The sequence below is a fragment of the Colletotrichum graminicola genome (assembly GCF_000149035.1).
Source record: "Colletotrichum graminicola M1.001 genomic scaffold supercont1.34, whole genome shotgun sequence".
Taxonomy (NCBI): Eukaryota; Fungi; Ascomycota; class Sordariomycetes; order Glomerellales; family Glomerellaceae; genus Colletotrichum; species Colletotrichum graminicola.
The window spans coordinates 230,370-249,268 of NW_007361038.1; the positions used below are offsets into that span (position 1 = coordinate 230,370).

An 18,899-nucleotide genomic window follows, 5' to 3' on the forward strand; every position below is an offset into this window, starting at 1 on the left:
AGGGAGACCAATCATTTTTTGTCTCGAGTTTTGCCGTGTCGAAAATTTTTGCGTATGACCAAAGGGACATGGTTGTGGTCCCGTCGGTTAATAACGGCAGAGCACTTACGCGAACCGAACAAAAACTTGTGGGGGGGGGGGGGGGGGGGGGGAGCTGCGTTATGTCGTGACACCTCAAGAGAGAAGCACAACAACAAAATAATAACAGGGACACGCCGAATGAAATGGCTTGCTGCTCATTGTTCGGTGTAAGACAGTATGGGCTTGGCCACCGCCATCCTATTTGTCCTTGCCTGCCTCGTCGGTCCTCTTACATTGCAGCAGTAGCCAACCGCTTGCCCTCCCCCGCCCCCCTTCTCCCCTTTAGCTGCAAGCTTTCTTTTTCATGTTTCTCTCTTATGCGGCCCTCCCGAGTCGAGCCGACCTGCATTCCTTCCATAGAGAAACAGAAAGAGGGAGAGGGAGGAGAGAGAGAGAGAGAGAGAGAGAGAGAGAGAGAGAGAGAGAGAGAGATGATGATAGGAGCAAGGAATCCCTGTCCTGACAGTCGGAGTTCGCGGATGGGTAGGGCGGGCCGGGTCAGGGGGGACGGCTCCATCATCTGGCCTTTCTCTCGCTCTCTCTCACCCTTTCTAAACGTCGATAAACTACATAGCGTTGTGGTGGAATGAAAATCATCATCGAGCAAGCATCCATCCCCGATTTTTTCGGTCCACATCAGTCAGGTCAGTCAGAGAGCAAGCAGAAGCAAAAATAAATGGGCTCCAGTTCGGCGTTCAATAATGCTACACTAGCAGCGGGTTCCCGGTGCACATCTGCTCTGCATCCGGCACTTCGCGGGCCATACGGGGACAAAAGAAACGACGACACCATTCGCCAGAGAGCTTCGGTGCGGTGGGCTGTAATCAAAGCTTATTCGGCTCTCTGTCCTACCGAGTCGCAAACCCAATGCCAATGAAAGAGCGCCCTTGCCATACGGCTGTGCCCATAGGAAGATCGGTCGGTAGTACGGCTCCGTACCATGTGGTGACAGATGGAACATTCGAAGGGGCTTCCTCCCGAACCAAACATGTCGTTGACCCTACCGGACACGATTCGAAATCTCGCATCGGCCGAGCGCGGAACCGGAACCGTCATCGATGAAGTGACGGGCGAAAGAGGACAATCGAGCCCGGCTCCCGGGGGATATTCGTAGAAGATCGAGGGGTCGCGAGAACGGACTCGAACGGTTCCATGGTATCAAAGGCCTGCCCACTATCATGTAATCGCCTATTCCATATTTGTGCAAGGTATCTGAGCACGGCCGAGGCGCGTGCGTATACCTGCGCTACCTAGTGTGGTCTGGTGTTATTGTGTTTGGCAGTCCCCCGGAGCCTCCAGGTCGTTGACTACCTACAAACGTCGCAGATCCAGCGGCTTGTAATGCAAAATGTGGCACAAGCATCTGTGCAAAACGGCCACTCAGTCCAGTCCAGGTCCAGTCTGCCTTTTCCTGTTGGGGAGAAGGAGATTGCTGGAGGGCGAGCGTGTTCCCGAGTGATGGCAGCCCTTCGTCTCGGCACTTCCTGGCCAGGAGGGTGTGGACCGACTAATGGAGGGGTTGTCTCTCGACTCTCTGCCTTTTTGTTGTCCCCTTCCAAATCGAAGGCCCCTGCCAGGGTCCAGGGCTCAGCAGGAGATTGATGGTGGCGCAGCCTAACGAGACGAGGAGCAGGTCGTGACAGGATGGTGAGAGGGGACGCAACCCTGGCAGCATGCCTGAGATGGCGATCTGGGTGGCCCCGTGGCGTGTAATGCGTGGGCGCACCGTACTTCATACTCGGTAGAACCGGGAGTATTCCGAGCGGACAACCGCACTTGGTATAAGTGTACGAAAACAGAACAGAGTACTACGTGAGTACGTCGCTTGTTTGTATGTCTGGGAGAGAGTTTGCGCAAATCGCCAATCCAAATGTCGGCGTGACTCTCTTTCTCCGCCCACCCTGGATCCTCAACCGATCGCTTAATTGACCGACCGGCTGCCGGCCAACCAGCCTACGCATTCGTCTCTCCTTGAGAATAGTGTCAGTAATAGCAGTATGAGATTGAAGTGCGTGCTACATCACGCCCCATCAGATGCAGCTCTATGTGTCCGCGCCATGACGCAAAACTATCGGCGCATCCGAAAGAATTGCCTGCTGCTTTCAACGGCTCTTGACCAGACAGGGGCGGGGGGGGGGGGGGGGGCTTCTGTTGTGCGGAGTGTTCGTACTACAGGTATGTATTATAGAGGCGAGCGAGGCCTTACTGGACCAGACAAATGCGACGACGGTTTGACGGCTACCACAAGGCCAGGGGGGCCGGCGGCAATGAGCAGGGAATGCCCCCTGCGTTTACCAGGGCTATGCAGTTCAGCAAACCGTGTTTTGGCGAAATTGAAGACCCAAAGAGGGATTGCTCGACGTGATGTTGCCCGTGACTGCGCGTCGTCGATACCGGGACACTCGCGACGGAGAGGCGGTGTTGACGGGCCTCATGGCCTGTATTGGTTTGGCGCTCTCGTCAGCCATCTGTGCGTCTCGTCGACAGCGGGGAGTGACAGACTTACCCACGTCTTGTCTCGGATGTTTGAAAGAGGCGCGGTGCATATCATCGATTAAGCAATAACGTCGTGGTGGCCAGCATATTGAATCGTGACCACAAGGACAAGCACATGGGCCACAAGGTGAGCAGCTGGGAAGAAAAGAAAAAAAAAAAACACACAGTAGAGTTTGCCCGCATTTGGCAAGACGAGGAAGGCCGTGGGCCCTTGGTTGGCGAGGCGAGCTGCAGGTGAGATGTGACAGTAATCATCCCGTATTATGCACACTACACGTGTGGCCACCCCCGAAGCTGCTACCTTAGCACATATGATGGCATGGTAGCTGGCGATCTTAGCATCAAGGGTAAAACGAAGAGAAAAGGGCTCGTCTTTGGCGGCGACATGATACAAACATTAATAGAGGAGGCCGAAAGGAAAGCGTGCTCGAGGACGTAAGACAAGCGCCATCTTGAGGTGTGTTGCCCCACAGCTGGCTAGATAACGTACGTGTAGTACGATGTTGGAGGCAAAGGTCCAAAAGATAGCAGAAGGAATAGTTGTTGGAGGAGGAGGAAGAGGTCGAACGGGCGGTGAGTGTTGACGAGGCATATCGGTGCATCTGGTGGCGTGGGCTAATGCGGCAGCAGACAAGACACGTCTTTCTGGAAAACACGGCAGAGAGAGTTGGCGATGGCAGTGATTGGAGTGTACGTATCCGTAGTGTAGACAGTGTATTCGAAAGCTGTTGATGAAGGCGCCGTTGGATTGATTGATTGGATGTTGACTATGCGAGTCTGAAAGTGGACGTTGCATCCAAGGGGAGGGAGGAGCTGAGACTTTAGCAGGTGCAGCAGCGCCGTTCCAAGGCAAGTCAAGTCCTCCGCTTGGGACGGCCTGTTAGCGCGGCCAGGGCGGTGAGGTAGAGCGTCCTTGAGATACCTAGCTGCTTGACCGCTGTAAGGGAGCCTCCGCGACTGGTGCGGGAGAGATGCCACAGCGAGCAGGCGCTCAGCTCGGGTGGCTAACAGCACTGTGTGTGTGTTGTAAGATGGGTAAGTAGGAATCTACCTAGGCGATGTGCGTATCCCAATGTACTTACCTAAGCAGACAGTGAGGTATGTAGGTACTTACCCACGTAGCGCAGGCACTTACCTATCTAGGTACATAACCAGATGCCTAACTAGTGTATGTACCTACACTAATGCACGCCGACACAAGAGGAAAGGTCCCATCCGGCATCGTGGGGCGCTCCTTCCCCCCCCGAACTCCAGTGTCCCGTGGCGGCGACCCGCTCGCTCCGTTCACTTATCGATAAGGGAATTTTTTCCATCGTCGCTAGCTGTGACATGCAAGCCTCACTGCCTCATCTCACCAAATAAACGCCTTCAAGCCTTCACGCTCATTGCCTGGTAGCCGTCGTTGCTCGAAGGTCCGCATCTGCTATATTGAAGCCACGAGAACGTCGGCGTCTCCCCAACAAACTCGAATAAGCAACCACCGTCGGGCATCCGCACGCACACCATTGCCTGCCTGCACTCCTCGTCCAACCTCTCTCACTTTTTCGGCCCATTGCCAGAGAGAAAAAGAGAGAAAGCGGGAGACACGACTTTGGCATCAAACCCCAAACGTGGCCTCGAAGATTCAGGCGAGCCAGCTAGACCGATCACCGTCGCACTAACCAAGAAACATCTTGTGGCATTGAGTCAATTCTAAGGGCAACTAACCCGTCTTGTCCACCTCGTGGCCCCTCGCACATCTTGTCGCGATTCGTCCGCTCATCCTCCTGACACATCCCCTGCGTGCCTTTTACCCGAGCATCCGGGGTTGGAACGGCTCTAGGACAGCCGTCGTAGCACCGTCTGAGTAGGAACGCGACTGTCCGGCCCGAACCGCGTTCCGGAGCGTCCTGCATCGTCTACTCGCTACACACTATGTTGTCCGAGGACTTCTACTCGTCCATCTGCGGCCCGCCCATCAAGGCAAATACAGCCGTCTCCAAGGATGTCGGCATCTACGCCCACACTCTCAGCCCCAGCTACACCGTCAAGTCGACGCTCAAGAGAAGCGCAACCCCGGCCAACTGCCTGGCTGTTAGTGACTCGCACGTCTTCGCCGCCCAGCACGAAAAGTCCCAGGTCCATGTTTACACGAGGTCGCGCGGCATCCAAGAAACAACGGTCACCTTCCCTGAGCGCATCCGCAGCTTGGCACTGATCGGCGATGTCTTGGCGTTGGGTACCTCTGAAGGCAGACTCATCTTGTGGGAGGTAAGCGAACAGCGCCCTCCTCCCTGGAAGGCCATAGGGAAACCAAGAAACGCCAGTCGCTAACGAAACAAACAGACCTGCACTGGTCGCCAGCTAATCACACCCCCGTGCCATGTCCAGGCCGTTTCGTGCCTGGCCGTCACGCCTCACCACATCCTCACCGGCTCCGAAGATTCCAACATCCACGTCTGGACGTTGTCCCGTCTCTTGGAGCTGAACGCCTCCATCGACCCCGAGCCGGACCGCACCCTCTCCAACCACCGGGCTGCCGTCACCTCGCTCGCCGTCAGCCCCAGTGTCAATCCCGAAACCAGCATCTGCGCCTCGTCCAGCAAAGACAAGACATGCATCATCTGGAACTACCAGACGGGCCAAGTCCTGCGCACCTTGTTGTTCCCGACGGCTCCGCTCTGCATTTCCATGGATCCCTGCGCTCGCGCCCTCTTCGTTTCATCCGAGGACAAGTCCCTCTACCTCGTAGAGCTGCTCGGGGACAAGCCACTGATTGGCCCAAGCAGCGCTGAATCGTCGTCGACCGTCGTTCAGGTTAGCTCACCAATTGGCGCCGCTGATGAAGATGCAGGCCCGGCCTTATGTTTAGCATTGAACTATGAAGGCACCGCGGTTTTGTCCGGCCACACCAAAGGCAAGATCCTACAATGGCAATTGACCGAGTGCGGCCATCCTACAGAGTTGACGGACCTCAATGCTTCCGTAACAAATCTGGTCTTTCCGCCATTGCTCCGAGCGCCCCGGTCCACAAAACCTACTGCAGTCATCAAGCCCACCCAGGCTGAGCGGCAGTACGCATTCACGTCTCAAATAAACACGAGCCTCGGACAAGAGACGAGGTTCGGGACGATGCTCGATAGGTTCGGTTTGCCGAGCGATCTGTTGGACTCCGCTATTGTCGCATTCGAAGACGCCCAGCCCCCAGCTATCACGGACGACGACGACGACGACGACAGGACACAAAGGCAGACTGACGAGTTGTGGGAGATAATCAATGAGCAAAGGATGCTGCAGAAGCTGGCCATGCAGCCATGTGTCGAAGCCAAACCGTCACATACCTGAAAGCGTTTCATCTCATGCAACCAAAATTCCAGACGGCGGCTCGAGCCTTCAATTGACCTTATTCAAACATTGTTTTCTTCTTCTTCGCTTTCTTCTCGCCTCTCGATTCATTTGCCGACTGTCGTCAGAACCCTCATATATTACATCTTTTAATTACTCGGACAAAAAAATGTGACCGCCTGATCGTCCGTCTCGCATGGGTGGCACGAAACAGCCTCGAATCGCTTTGCTTGACAAACGCCAAGGATCCCAAGACGGTCGGTCAGCCCTTGTATGCCAAGATTGTTTGGAGGCGCGCCCAAAGCTTAGCCTTCGGCTATCGGCCTACAGATATTCTCTGACATGGCTTCGAGGCGAGCCTTATAGAACGTGTCGTGGGCACCTCGTCCGGACCCTTCAAAATGCAACCGTAAGATGCGCTCCTTTCTTTGCCGCAGGGGATTCCCTGCGCTCAGGCTGTGGTTCACCCAAATGTTCGTTTTGGATTCCCCACCCCCGGACAACCAGCCCGCGGGATGGTATCGAAAGCGGTTTCGCATTCGTCATGTACGGAGCTCATAGTCGCACCAATGGGCCCCTTCATGACTGAACGATAGCCAGTAGAACATGATCAAATAGCCAGGCCTGTCGCTCGCTTCCTTTGGCTTGGGAACAACTCGATGTGAGAGTGAGGAAGAAATTCGACCAAGCCAACGAAAAGGAGAAGACACGATGAAGCTAAGCGCCGTGGCCACTTTGTTCACCGCCCTTGCGGCGGTAACCTTTGCAAACCCGGTGACACGGTCGCACAAGCACGTCGTGCACGAGGAAAGGCACCCGTCGAGAAGAGAATGGGTCAAGAGCCACAGATTGCACGCAATGGCCAGGCTGCCAGTTCGCATTGGTCTCACCCAGTCGAATCTTCACCGTGCAAATGAATTCATGAACGATGTAGCGCACCCGGACTCTCCCAACTACGGGAAGCACTGGACCCATGAGGACATCGTCAACACGTTCGCCCCGAGCCAGGAGGCCATTGCTCTCGTCATGGAGTGGCTAGAGAGCGAGGGCATCAAGAGAAGCCGCATTGGGCTCTCAAAAGGACGTAACTGGGTTCAATTCAACGGCACTGTCGGCGAGGTCGAACGGCTCTTGAAGACCGAGTACTACGCCTACAAGCACGAGCAAGGACATAGGCACGTTGCCTGCGAAAAGTATCACGTTCCGGAGCACCTGGTCGAGCATATCGACATGATCACTCCGTCGGTACACTTCGACCAACGCGTCGGCCAGCAAAGGAAAAACAACAAGCACGAGCTCCAAGAACACCAAGTCCAAGAGCTGAAGAAGCGCTACAACAAGAGGCAGGTCTTTGAGGGGCTGGGCATTCATGGCGACGGCAAGTCTGCCGCCATCCAGGGTTCTCCCGATAGCAGCTTCGGGCCAAAGCAGGGCGCATCCGTCACGAACGCCCTCATGGATCTCGCCCAGTGCGATACCATGATAACTCCGGCCTGCTTACGCGCGCTCTACGCTACGCCTCCGGGCGACCTGAAGGCGTCCAACAATACTCTCGGCATCGTCGAATACACGCCGCAGGCCTTTCTGCAGTCGGACTTGGACCTGTACTTTGACGAGTTCGAGCCCCGCCTCAAGGGCACAAGTCCTATCGTCACCCTGATAGGCAATGCCGTGGTGCAGACCCAGAACCAGAGCTTCGACTTCAACGGAGAGTCTGCGCTGGACCTAGAGTTCGCCATGGCCATGATCTTTCCCCAGCAGGCGACGCTCTACCAGGTCGGAGACCTGAACCAAGGTGCCAGCTTCAATAACTTCCTCGACGCCATTGACGGAAGCTACTGCACGTTTGAGGGAGGCGATTCCAAGGACCCCAACATCGACGGACAGTACGGCACACAAATCTGCGGATCGGCCTCGCCAACGAACGTCATCTCCACCAGCTACGGTTTCAATGAGGCAGATCTCGGCCACAAGTACGTCGAGCGCCAGTGTGCCGAGTACATGAAACTCGGGCTCCAGGGCATTACAGTCCTGTACTCGTCTGGCGACTCAGGTGTTGCAGGCAACGGTCAGCAATGCATTGACAGCGTGACGGGCGCCTACAACGACGGCAAGTCCGGCATCTTCAACCCTTCGTTCCCCGGAGGCTGCCCATGGGTCACGTCCGTTGGCGCCACGCAGATTCTGGAGGGTTCTACAGTTCACACTCCAGAGAGCGCGTGCGAGAAGGTCATCTTCTCCGGCGGAGGCTTTTCCAACGTTTTCCCCCTCCCGGACTACCAGAAGAAGACGATGGAGGACTATTATAGCCAGAACGCGCCGCCGTACGGCGCGGACCGATTCAACAACTCCAGGACCGTTCGCGGCTTCCCGGATATCTCGGCCAATGGCGCCAACTACGTGACGGCCGTCGACGGCAAATTTACCTTATCTTTTGGCACCTCTGGTAAGTTTCCTGACCCACTCCTCGCACACGGGAGATGGCCATTGACACCCGCAATAGCATCTGCACCTGTCGCCGCCAGCATTATCAACCTGATCAACGAGAAGCGCATCGCCGCAGGCAAGCAGCCGGTCGGCTTCATCAACCCAACGCTCTACGCGCACCCGGAGATTCTCAACGACGTGACCAACGGCAACAACCCGGGCTGCGGCACCCAAGGGTTTTCTGCAGTAGCAGGCTGGGATCCCGTTACGGGCTTGGGGTAAGTGGCCTCCGGCTCCCAATGATTGCATTACTAGGACACTAATACCGGTCCCCCAGCACACCCAATTATCCCGAGATGGAGAAATTGTTCCTGAGCTTGCCTTGATGACCGGATACTCGCCACATCCCGCGGCATTCGGCACATGAACATATATCCACCACATACATAATTGGAGGGCAGCATACATAACGTAGCATGTGGCGTTGGCCCTTGGCTCAATCGCGGAGGTCTGCCAGGTGCGGAGCCTCGATATTATAACAAGGGATGACATTTGTAGATAATTAAGCATCAATAGAAGTACCTAAAACATGAAGACGCGTTGCAACCTTGAAATTCGGTACATAAAATTACCCAGAGACCAGGCTGTTACCCCCTCTTTCGTGCCATTCTGCATAGGACGCGTGAACGCAGACCTTGATTGAGTAATGCACGTCCGATATCTCCGAAGCCAAGGTCGGTTCTTATTTTCTTTTGTTTCGTTTTGGTCTTATGTGGAGGCATTTATCTGTATATCTAGTTTGGCTTTGTCTAATTTCTTGGGGCCTCAATTGTCAAGTCTCTTCGTAACACTGGCGATGCGAGTGGTATATCCATCCAAGAATCCGCCCTCCTCGAAAGGGGGGAAAAAAGAGAAGAAAAAAAAACACTCCAAGGTGACAAAAACCAGAGGTTCGGGGGTCGGGCTGCTCCGGGTGACACCCCGTCGTGGTGGCGGATTAGTAAAATGCCGAGCACCGTCCGCTCCACTAAACGCCGAGAGAGGTATGAGTTTTGGGGGAGACACACGCTAGGTAGTAGGTAGGTAGCTAGGTGGTAGAGAGGGACAGTGTTTGCATCATCGCCGTCTCCGATCCCTCTAGAAATTATTCCCAGCTGTGTTCTTCATTACTCAACCACCAAAAGCAACCCGATTCACTCACCACCCAACCCCCATCTCCATCCCCGACCCATTGAAAGCGGCAAACAACACCCCACTACCTCGCGAGCAGTCGAACGGATTACATCAAACCCCAGTGCGCACGATGGCGACGGCGATACAAGCTCTCAAGGGCGATGCGCCGCAGCAGGTGCGGTCTCTGGTACGTCTGGGCAAAATTTCGTGGCGCCTTTCACTCCCGGATCCCGCCCATGCATGATGCACGGGTTCCTTTTTTTTTGTTGTTGTGTTCTTCTCTCTCCCCCGTTCTCCACGCCGTCGCAAAGCTGCCGATACAGGCAAATGAACAGTCTGGGAAGAAAAGAAGAGAAAAGAAAAACGCAAGAGAGATGTAAAGAGAGGGGACGATTAGATTGCTGACGAGTAAACCTGTGCGCAGTACCGCCAGCTCCTGAAGTCGGGCGACCAGTTTGCGGCCTACAACTTCCGCGAGTACGCCAAGCGCCGGACGAGGGACGCCTTCCGCGAGAACCAGAACGTCGAGGACCCCCGGCGGGTGCAGGAGCTGATCCAGCAGGGGCTGAAGGAGCTCCAGGTCGTGAAGGTTGGTATCTTCCTCCTTATCCTCCCCCCCCCCCCCCCCCCCCTCCGATCTTGGGTGTAGGGGGAGCTTCGCAGAGAGGAGAAGGACGGGAGTGGCGAGCGGAGCATAGAAGGGTGGGAGGGTGCTGTCGGAATGCGAGAGAAACAAAGAGTGCGTGTGTATGGGGGGCGAGTCTGGGGGCTAACGTTCGCACAACGCAGAGACAAACGGTTGTCAGCCAGTTCTTCCAGTTTGACCGGTTAGTGGTCGAGGGCGGTGCCGCGGTAAGTAATGCTCCGGGAATTGATGCAGGAAGCGATGCTGATGGTTGAGAGCAGGGCAAGCAAAAGGGAAACAAGGGCGATATTGTCAGACAAAAGGATCAGGGGTACGTCTTCTCGAATCCCTCCCGGGGGACACCTTCCATCACCTCGAGCATACACACTGACGGTAGACGCAGCTGGGACTAGAGAGGGAACCGAAAAATGCCGTCGGAGGTGTCGTCTCTATGCGCGCCGAGTGGAACCGAGAGTTGGACGTTGTATTATATCATGCTGCGGAGAAGACGAGGCACAAGGGGAGGAATGTACACACCACAATCATGCTAGGCGAAACCGAAGAAGGAGTGATGGGCAGACGTTGGGTCTGTCTGACGACGAGAGACAGGGAGAAAAGAGCAAGATTCTCAAAACATAAAAAGCCTCCACTCCAGGAGTTTCTCATTTATTTGACCGGCGAGTTGCGACTTCTAAATATAGTAATGGAGTTTTCTATGGGTGTTGGGCCTTGTTGTGAGTTGCGCCAAGATACATGGCCGCGTGATGACGGTGACGGGATGGCTGAGAAGCTTTCGAGGCTGGTTAAGTAGTGTTACGAGAACTGGATTACCCCCCCCTTTTTCTTTGATGGCTTCGCAACAAACACAGAGCCCTCAAGGAGCTGGCGAGATGCGGGAAAGATGCGGCTGGAAGACGCGATTGGTGGATAGGACAAAGACCTTATGTCGGATAATTAATTGGGGATCTCCAGCATCTGCCAGTACAGTACCAAAACGCTGGGTTATCTGTACATATGTTTATGATATAGGCAAGCGTCTTCTGTTTTTCTGATGTAGAGAATCCAGAAGCGCCGCTGTAGGTTGCTCAAACTAGGAAATCCGTGGCAGCCTTTATTGGTAAACTAGTATCTTGGGAAGGAAAGTATCAAGACTCATAAGCTGTACATACTCAGCAGAAGACGTATCAACTGAAGAACTAGCTTACCAAGGCAGACCGAGGCCTTACCGGAACTCGTTAATGTCATGGTCATGTGACTAGTCCCGTGACGTCGGCGCGCTTAGAGTTCGCGACAAGGCTAGGTCTCCTAGTGGAGCCAAATCCAGGCATTCTGGCTGCAGCTGAGCGTGTCCATCGTTGAAACACTCTAGAGCACCCGCGCGCGCCGCACTGCTTCCACTCAATTGACGTGGCTGATTACATCGTTTTCACCGTGACTCTCCCGAGTCGAGGCAGACTTTCTTGGCTCTTGTGACGACCGCTTCCAAGCTCGGATTTGCCAAGTCCACTTGACCCTCGTCGCGCATTCTCGCGACGACCTCGATTTTTTGGCTACCTTTGGATATCGTGACTACTAGTTGTTGTTTTTAGAAAAAGAAACATGGCGCCAGGTGTAAGTTCCCTCTTGAACAATCATTGCGCGCCTGTGCTGTGAATTGCGACGCAAGGCAGTAGAGTCTAACGTGGACAGACTCGACGCGCGAACCGCAGCGGATATGCTGAACACGACGACTTCGAAGGCCTTCCTGTGCGCCAATGGCGCCACGAGTGGGTGAATGTTGAGCCCCCCGCGCCCGTTGAAACGACACAAAAGAACGGCATCTGGGATGTCGAGCTCCCGTGGGGCATGCCGAAAGACGTGGGCCTCCTACCCCAACATAGTCAAGATTTACTGCGCGCGGCGAGGTCGGGCGCCCTCTACAAGAGACCTGCGCCCGTCGAGGAGGAGGAGACCGACGCAGACGCACTGACAGAGAAGCCGGAGAAGAAGGAGGACGATGCCAGCACCAAGGGCTTCCAGATCAAGGTGTGGAAGCAGATCAACCGCAACTCGGAGGGCTCTTCCGTCTCTCACCTGGCGAAGCGGAGGAAAGGCACCGTCACGATCTCGTCCAAGACAGTCAGCAGTCACATGCCCGGAGCGACTGTGACCAAGGCCACAGTGCGGAGGGTAGACGCCGCTGGCAACCCGTACACGCAGGAGATCACGCTGCAGGAGGGCCAGGCGGTTGAGGGGGAGATCATCTCGACGACGGTCGTGCCGGTCGCAGCTGTTGACCCTATGCAAGTGGCTCCCCAGCGCGTGCGACGGCCGCCGCCACCCAAGAAGAAGAACAAGCCCGGTCCGGGCCGCGGGCGCAAGAAGAAGGTCCTGCCTTTGCCTGCGCCGGCACCTGGAGCACCGGGTGCTGTGGGTCCAGTGGACGTAGCCCCCGTTGCCCCCAAGGTGGAGGGAGCTGAAGGCGCAGAGACAGTGAGTTGACAGTACCTGCATTTCCGAATGTCGTGACTGATTGGATCATAGCCCGTCAAGCAGGATGGTGAGGACTCGAACAATCCCGACAGCGAGATGGCCGACAACGACGACGACGAGGGCGATGATGACGGCGACGAAGGCGATGATGATGGCGATGACGAGCAGCGCGACGGCGACAACACCGACAGTCAAGACCAAGAGATGACCGATGTCTCTCCTGCCGTGCCCACGCCAACAGCTGACGCCACGACCGAGCTGGCCGACCCCGAATCCCCCGTACCGAAGCGGGCCGCGCCTCCCGCAAACCCTATCAGTCTCCCCCCTCTTCCGGCTATGCATTTGGTGAATTCGTCGCCCAAGGGCAGCCCTCTCAAAAATGTCGTTGTGCCTTCCCCGACAGAGCCATCACTGGAATTCTCTCTCATCTCAGAGGCCTTGGCTCCGAAAATTGAGCCACAGGCCGAGTCTCGGAGCGAGCCTCAGCAGGAAGATGCACAAGCAGATGTCAAAGCAGATGTGCCCATGACCGATGGTTCCGAAACCGTCACAGGAGCCCCCACCGAACCATTGAACACCGCTGTGCCCGACAAGCTCCCTTCTATCGATACCGCAACAGAAGATGCTCAAGGTGTATCATCCCTGCCTCCCGCCGACAAAGTCGGGGACATTGTGTCGCCAATGGCAGAGACTAGATCCACCTTCTCGTTGGCAACCACAGCCGAGACCGAGGCATCAGGTGTTAGGCTTGAAAGCGGAGATCAGACGGTGGCCTCGAATCAGGCATCTCAAGACGCCATGGTCCTGGATGTTCCGGAGGCCTCTGACGCATCTAATGCTGCTGACGTTCCCGAGATTCCAGAGGTCATCACGACCTCGGAGGCCGCGCCCGCCGATGAACCACCAGCACCTGCTGTTGATGATGTTACGGAAAAGAAGGCGGCCTCTTCTCCGGCTCCACCAGCGAGCGCCGAAGAGCCCCCTGCCCCAGCGCCCGAGCCGGAGCCCATCGCTCCGATAGTCGAGGATATGCCACTCGCGCCTGGAGAACCTGCAGAGGCGATTAAGTCGCCGGCGAAAGTTTCTCCAAAGTCACCCGCAGCCTCCCTGTTAGAGCCGCCAGCTCCCATTGAGCCCTCTGTGGTGGAGCCGGCCGATGTTCCGCCCGAAATCCCAGTGGAAATTCCCGTCGAAACATCAGCTGAGATGGCTATTGACGCGCCGGCAACACTCCCCGATGTTCCGGTTGAAGCGCCTGTCGAGGCTCTGGTTGACTCTGCGGTCGAGACCGCGGTCGAGACCGCGGCTGAGGCGCCAACCGACGCCCCAGCGCAAGCCCCGATAGAAATCCCCACCGCCGAGCCTGAGATGAACCAGCCGTCGCTTGTTGCAGCCCCCGTGATGCCCGAGGACGATGGCCCGGATCTGCTCGCCGGCTTGGAGACGGAGCTGGACCGCCAAGCGGAGATGGGCAAGTCTCCGCGTCCCGAGCCCCCCGCGGCTCCGCATCCGGAACCGGCTGAGCTGCCTGAAATCGCGAACCCCGTGCCGCTGCCCGAGGTCCCGGCAATCGAGCCGGAGAAGCCTAATGACGAGCCGATGTTGGAACCAAAGGAGGAGCCGACGGGGCAGGCCACAGACGCACCCATTGCAACAACTCCCGAACCCGGACCTGTTTCCGCTCCCGCGCCGACCGAGGCCGCAGACCCGGCGTCAACGGCCGAGGCTCCCGCAAGCACGGTGCCCGATGACGAGGCGGAGAAGAAGAATGAACAGACGACGGCCGATGCACCCGCGCCCGCCGCGGCTGACGCCTAGCTAGGGCAGCCTCTGGGGCCTTTATCGATGGCCATACTGGTACGACGGTGTTTGGGGTTGTCAGTGCTTGAAAGCGCATGGAGTCTATTAGAGTGCACGTGTATGGAATACTATAGGATGTATGATCCCGCGCATGGAATGTCCGTCATTGACGGCTTGTTGGTTCACGTTGGTTGGTCACTTGCATCCTGCGTCACACACAGCGGGTCCTATCCTGTGTGTGAGCGCACTTTTTGTTCGTATATGTTTATGGTTTTATACCGTCAATGTACAGATATACAATTCACATTTGGAACTTCTGTTCACGCACCCTATCCCTCCTCCCTCCCGGACTTACCACTCCAGAATGATACTGTCCCAGATGAATACTCCGAGTTGTGTTCCGACTCAGACGGGGCAATATCTTAGTTCTCGCCCTGCCTGAACAGCACCACGGACACAAGGAACTGGACCAACCTCAACTCGAACGCGGCGCCCGTTCGTGGGGTTCCCGAGCGGTTGCCTGTTGGCGAGGGCGAGACTGCTCGCGCCGGCCCGAGTACCCCCAGCTGACGAGACGACCAGGTTCGCCTTGGCGGGACCGCCTGGTCCGGAAGGAGCGCGTCGATGTAGAAGCTGACAGCATAGATGCCGCAGCGGTGCGTCTGCACGCGACACACAGTCGGTCGGTCGGGGCACGCGATGGCGGCGGCGGCGCCGGGACTCAGCGTCGGATCGGGAGCTGTAGTTCTGGGAGGTAAGGGACCCAACCTCTTTGCCTTCTAGGAAGGCGCCGATGGCAGAGATCTGGAAGTGAGTGCCATGGTCATGTTGAGCTGGAACGGCGTTCACATGTCGCGCTCTCGCGGCGGTCCCAAACGGTGCGGGCGTGTCGGCGGCAATGGTCTCAGGTTGGCGCGGAACAAGAGGCTCAGGAATCGTGTCATGGGTTCCTGATTCAGGTAGTTGCCGTTGTAGGTCGGTAGTTCCTGCCCGGTGTGGACGTACTGACTTGCTCACCGCGTCGCCGGAGACGCCGTTTACCTCAGTCAAACATCCGCCAGGTCCTCGTCCGGGAAATTATTCTCTGGGAGGTAGTCGCTGAGCAGCCGCGGCGGTGGCGGCCTGTCGTAGAGGTCTGTCTTACCGTTGGGGAAAGACCGCATTGTTGAGGGACCAAAGGGCGCGGGAGCTGGCCCAGCGGGGGTGAGGCCGCGGTTGACGAAGTACCAGTGGGCGTCGGCGAGTCCCCCCCTGAAGAATGGCTCAGGTGGAGATCGCCGTCAGCCGGGGCGAATTTGACGTCGACATAGGGCGTGCCCTCATGGGTTCCTATGTGGTCGCCAGTGGACAGAAGCCCCAGACGTAGCTTGGTGTGGGCGGTCCCGTACTGAAGCTCATTAAGTGGCCGACGGCGTTCCCGACGAGATCGTGGTCTTTGCAGAGTAGCTTCGCGCCCTACTGCGGGCCTTGTACCGGCCCCGTTCCAGGCACCGTTGCCAATGATCCACATCCGGATGTTGACTCGGGCGAGGAAAGGCTCTGCTTGGCTGGGCACAGTAACGCCGTTTGATACGAGGCCCCCGTACTAGAGCAGGATGCAGCTCGTTGGTTCAGCATGTTGATGCAGGTCCGTATCTGTCCTGGCTGACCATGTCTTACGCGAAGAGCGCTAACGCCAGGGGGACTTCTATCTACCATTGCGGCTATACCTTTCTAAGCAGCCCCGTCGGTTAGATGTATATGTACAATCAGGCTTAGAGAACAGCAACAACTGCTACTTGACCCCACTCTACAATGATTATATGCGGGGCCGTGTACCTCCCCCCCCCTTGGCTGACCTGACCTAGGCCCACTCTAACCCTAACCCTATTAAGAAGCAGGGTACATCAGGTGAGGTATAGTTAATTCTTCTAAAATTCATAGATACAGGTTAGGGTTTGTGGTTATGGCCAGTGGCTAGGGTCAGTGGTTAGTTTAGCGTATAGTATATGTTTATTCTTTTAGTGTTACCTAGATAGAAGGGTGTAAGGGTTACGGTTATGGATTGATCCTGGATTAATCTACATCTTTGGGTGGGCCTAGGTCAGGCCAGCCAGGGGGGGGGGGAGGGGGGTACGTCAGTTGAGATGGGCAACCGTACTAGAGCCACGCATGGATGAGTATTGAGCCAGGCAATCGGCATGTAAACGCCTTCCTTCTCCTCACTTACGTCTCGTCGTTCGTCGAGCTCTCCCACGTGACGATGAGACAAGCTGGTGTTAGCCTTTTATGAAGGGATACGGGCGTTAATTATACTAGTTGCCAACAGCGACGCGGACGGCGAGCAGGGAACCACCCCGCTGTCTACAATGGAGCGAGTGGGGGACTTGGGTGATGAATAGAGCGTTTCTAACTCTTCCAGACCGCCACGCAAACCCCAAGGTCTGGGAACGCTAGACTTGGAGGCCATGGACTGCCCCTAGACTTGGGAATGCCAAGTACCGAGAAATGGGACAGATGCGCTATTTGGTTTTTGGTCTGCATGATGCAATTGTCGCTAGTTATCATCTCGACTACCGGTAGTCGGTTGAGTTGGAAAGGGAGGGATGCGGAGACTATGTCTCAACCTTTTGCATTGTAGCGGGATGACAGAAAGGCAGACAGACAAAGGGCGGGTGGTGTCGAATTGGTACACGTGTACCCTTTGTTATGCGTAAGACTCTTGGTGTGGCAAAGCTGGAAGCTTCTGGTTCTGTTAACACCAAACAAGGATGCGAAGTGGATGAAGAAAGACTGACACGATTCCAACTCGAGAACCGGAGGGGAATCACTTGGGCTCCGGTGATTGCCGTTACTGCCACAATCACCCATGACGCATTGAAAAAGGGGTTCAACGGGAAGCGGACTAAGTGGGACAGTAGCCATCCCAACAGACAGGGATCTGGGTTGAAACCTTTGTTATTGCTGTTGCTTTTTTTTTCTTTTTCTTTTAGGAAACTACGATCGGGATGGAACTAGTGCTCGGACACCGGTTGCATCTTGAGGAGAAAAGGCAGTGGCGAATGGATGGGAAACGGACGGGAGATGCCGCAGAAGGAGGGGAAAAGCAGAGGATGGAAGGCGTAGGGGAATGAAGGAGTAGGGAAGGAAGGAAGAAGCTAAGGAAGGAACACAAAATAAACAGTGCGTGGAGGATATAGCCATGCTCGTAAATAGGTTTGATTGATCTTCCTTGGCGACGAAGGCATCGAGTCCGCAGGTGGATCAACTGGGTTTTATTCAATTATTTCTTCCCCTTTTCACGATGCAGAGTTGAATCGGGTTTACGCTCCTCACGCAAGATCCCGATCATTTGCATGCCCGTCGCTAGCTGCTTAGCGTATCTCACTTGCCCACATAGCGCAGCGCCACCATCGACGCTATCAAAGAGCGAGCGGGTTAATTTGATCAACACATTTAATCAAGCTTAGACTGAGGTGAGGTGCGTCGGTATACGGTATACCTAACTAAGGTGATCGATCCCTCTCAAGGTCGCCACAGGTACACAACGATTCGCATCATGCCCAATACTTACTCAACACCACAACGGTCGCAAAAGACGACCCTTGTGCTATTATATTACATAATGTCTTCCTAAGCGTCTAAGCTTTCTTTACTGATTAAGTGACCCTGGTGTCTCATAGTTACACAACCAGCCAGCTGGATCGGACAGATCCCGCGCCAGGACCCACACAAGCCAAGATGGCCAACCTCTTGGCGGCAAAACAACACTTGCCTCCCTAAGACTGAGACAACAGATCTGACATTGGCAGCGACCGCCTTGTGACCAAGCCAGCCCTGACCGATTCTATTCCAAGACACGCGCAACGGTTCGACAGCTACCACCAAAAGGATATTTGTTTTGGCTTGTGACTATACGATTCCTACAGGGGGGTGCTCACGAGGACCCTGTGGCGCCTGCGGGTATTTTTTGGGGTGACGCCGGCCACCTTGCGCGCATAACAATTCAACATGAAGAAACGCCAACAGGACAGCCGCCTATTTGGTCAATGTTCACAATCTTGATCGACTATTTGGGGCCCGGACCTGTCATCTCTCACGCCCCGGTTATGGCCCCCAACCGACGCCACGTTTATTATACCGCGGAATCGGAATCGAGGGTGCGATTCGGCGATGGTTGCTCCAACTAGAGTTGTGTCCGCATGACCTTAATCCAAGCCTCATTAAAACTGACTCGCGGCAGATGCCGAGCCGCTGCTCTCTTTTCTCTCTCTCCCCCACTATCGTTACGCCTGTTACGCCCCATCCTAGCTAGTCCTTGCGTCAGACACGAGGCAACAGGCCAAACCCATGACCGCCTCAACTCCCGCTCGCTCAACATGGGATGCGTCTCCGGAAGCAAAATCCCCCACTGCCGTAGTCTCGCCCGCACTGCTTCCTGGTGGCTTGGAACGTGCAACAAGGCTCTCATCCCATCCCATGCCATCCATCCCACTCTCTCTCCCGCGTCCCCCTCCTTCCC

At 55.8% G+C, this 18,899-nt stretch overlaps 5 protein-coding genes across 5 annotated transcripts; 4 read left to right on the plus strand and 1 right to left on the minus strand.

Annotated features, from left to right (window-relative positions):
• Positions 1–4,491: 4,491 nt before the first annotated feature.
• On the plus strand, positions 4,492–5,901 carry GLRG_07849 (WD domain-containing protein; the record flags this gene model as incomplete). The annotated part of the gene is made up of 2 exons (XM_008098534.1): positions 4,492–4,827; positions 4,903–5,901. 2 exons carry the CDS (start codon positions 4,492–4,494, stop codon positions 5,899–5,901), a joined length of 1,335 nt encoding a protein of 444 aa, XP_008096725.1.
• Positions 5,902–6,612: 711 nt separating this feature from the next.
• On the plus strand, positions 6,613–8,714 carry GLRG_07850 (Pro-kumamolisin; the record flags this gene model as incomplete). The annotated part of the gene is made up of 3 exons (XM_008098535.1): positions 6,613–8,347; positions 8,405–8,606; positions 8,666–8,714. 3 exons carry the CDS (start codon positions 6,613–6,615, stop codon positions 8,712–8,714), a joined length of 1,986 nt encoding a protein of 661 aa, XP_008096726.1.
• A 917-nt stretch (positions 8,715–9,631) lies between these two features.
• Positions 9,632–10,539, plus strand: GLRG_07851 (complex 1 protein; the record flags this gene model as incomplete). Its single annotated transcript, XM_008098536.1, has 5 exons — positions 9,632–9,688; positions 9,926–10,090; positions 10,291–10,353; positions 10,408–10,457; positions 10,530–10,539. The coding sequence occupies 5 exons, from the start codon at positions 9,632–9,634 to the stop codon at positions 10,537–10,539; spliced, it is 345 nt and encodes a 114-aa protein (XP_008096727.1).
• A 1,186-nt stretch (positions 10,540–11,725) lies between these two features.
• GLRG_07852 (uncharacterized protein) lies at positions 11,726–14,416 on the plus strand (the record flags this gene model as incomplete). The annotated part of the gene is made up of 3 exons (XM_008098537.1): positions 11,726–11,737; positions 11,816–12,598; positions 12,650–14,416. The coding sequence occupies 3 exons, from the start codon at positions 11,726–11,728 to the stop codon at positions 14,414–14,416; spliced, it is 2,562 nt and encodes an 853-aa protein (XP_008096728.1).
• A 404-nt stretch (positions 14,417–14,820) lies between these two features.
• GLRG_07853 (uncharacterized protein) lies at positions 14,821–16,050 on the minus strand (the record flags this gene model as incomplete). Its single annotated transcript, XM_008098538.1, has 3 exons — positions 14,821–15,137; positions 15,626–15,983; positions 16,048–16,050. 3 exons carry the CDS (start codon positions 16,048–16,050, stop codon positions 14,821–14,823), a joined length of 678 nt encoding a protein of 225 aa, XP_008096729.1.
• Positions 16,051–18,899: the final 2,849 nt, after the last annotated feature.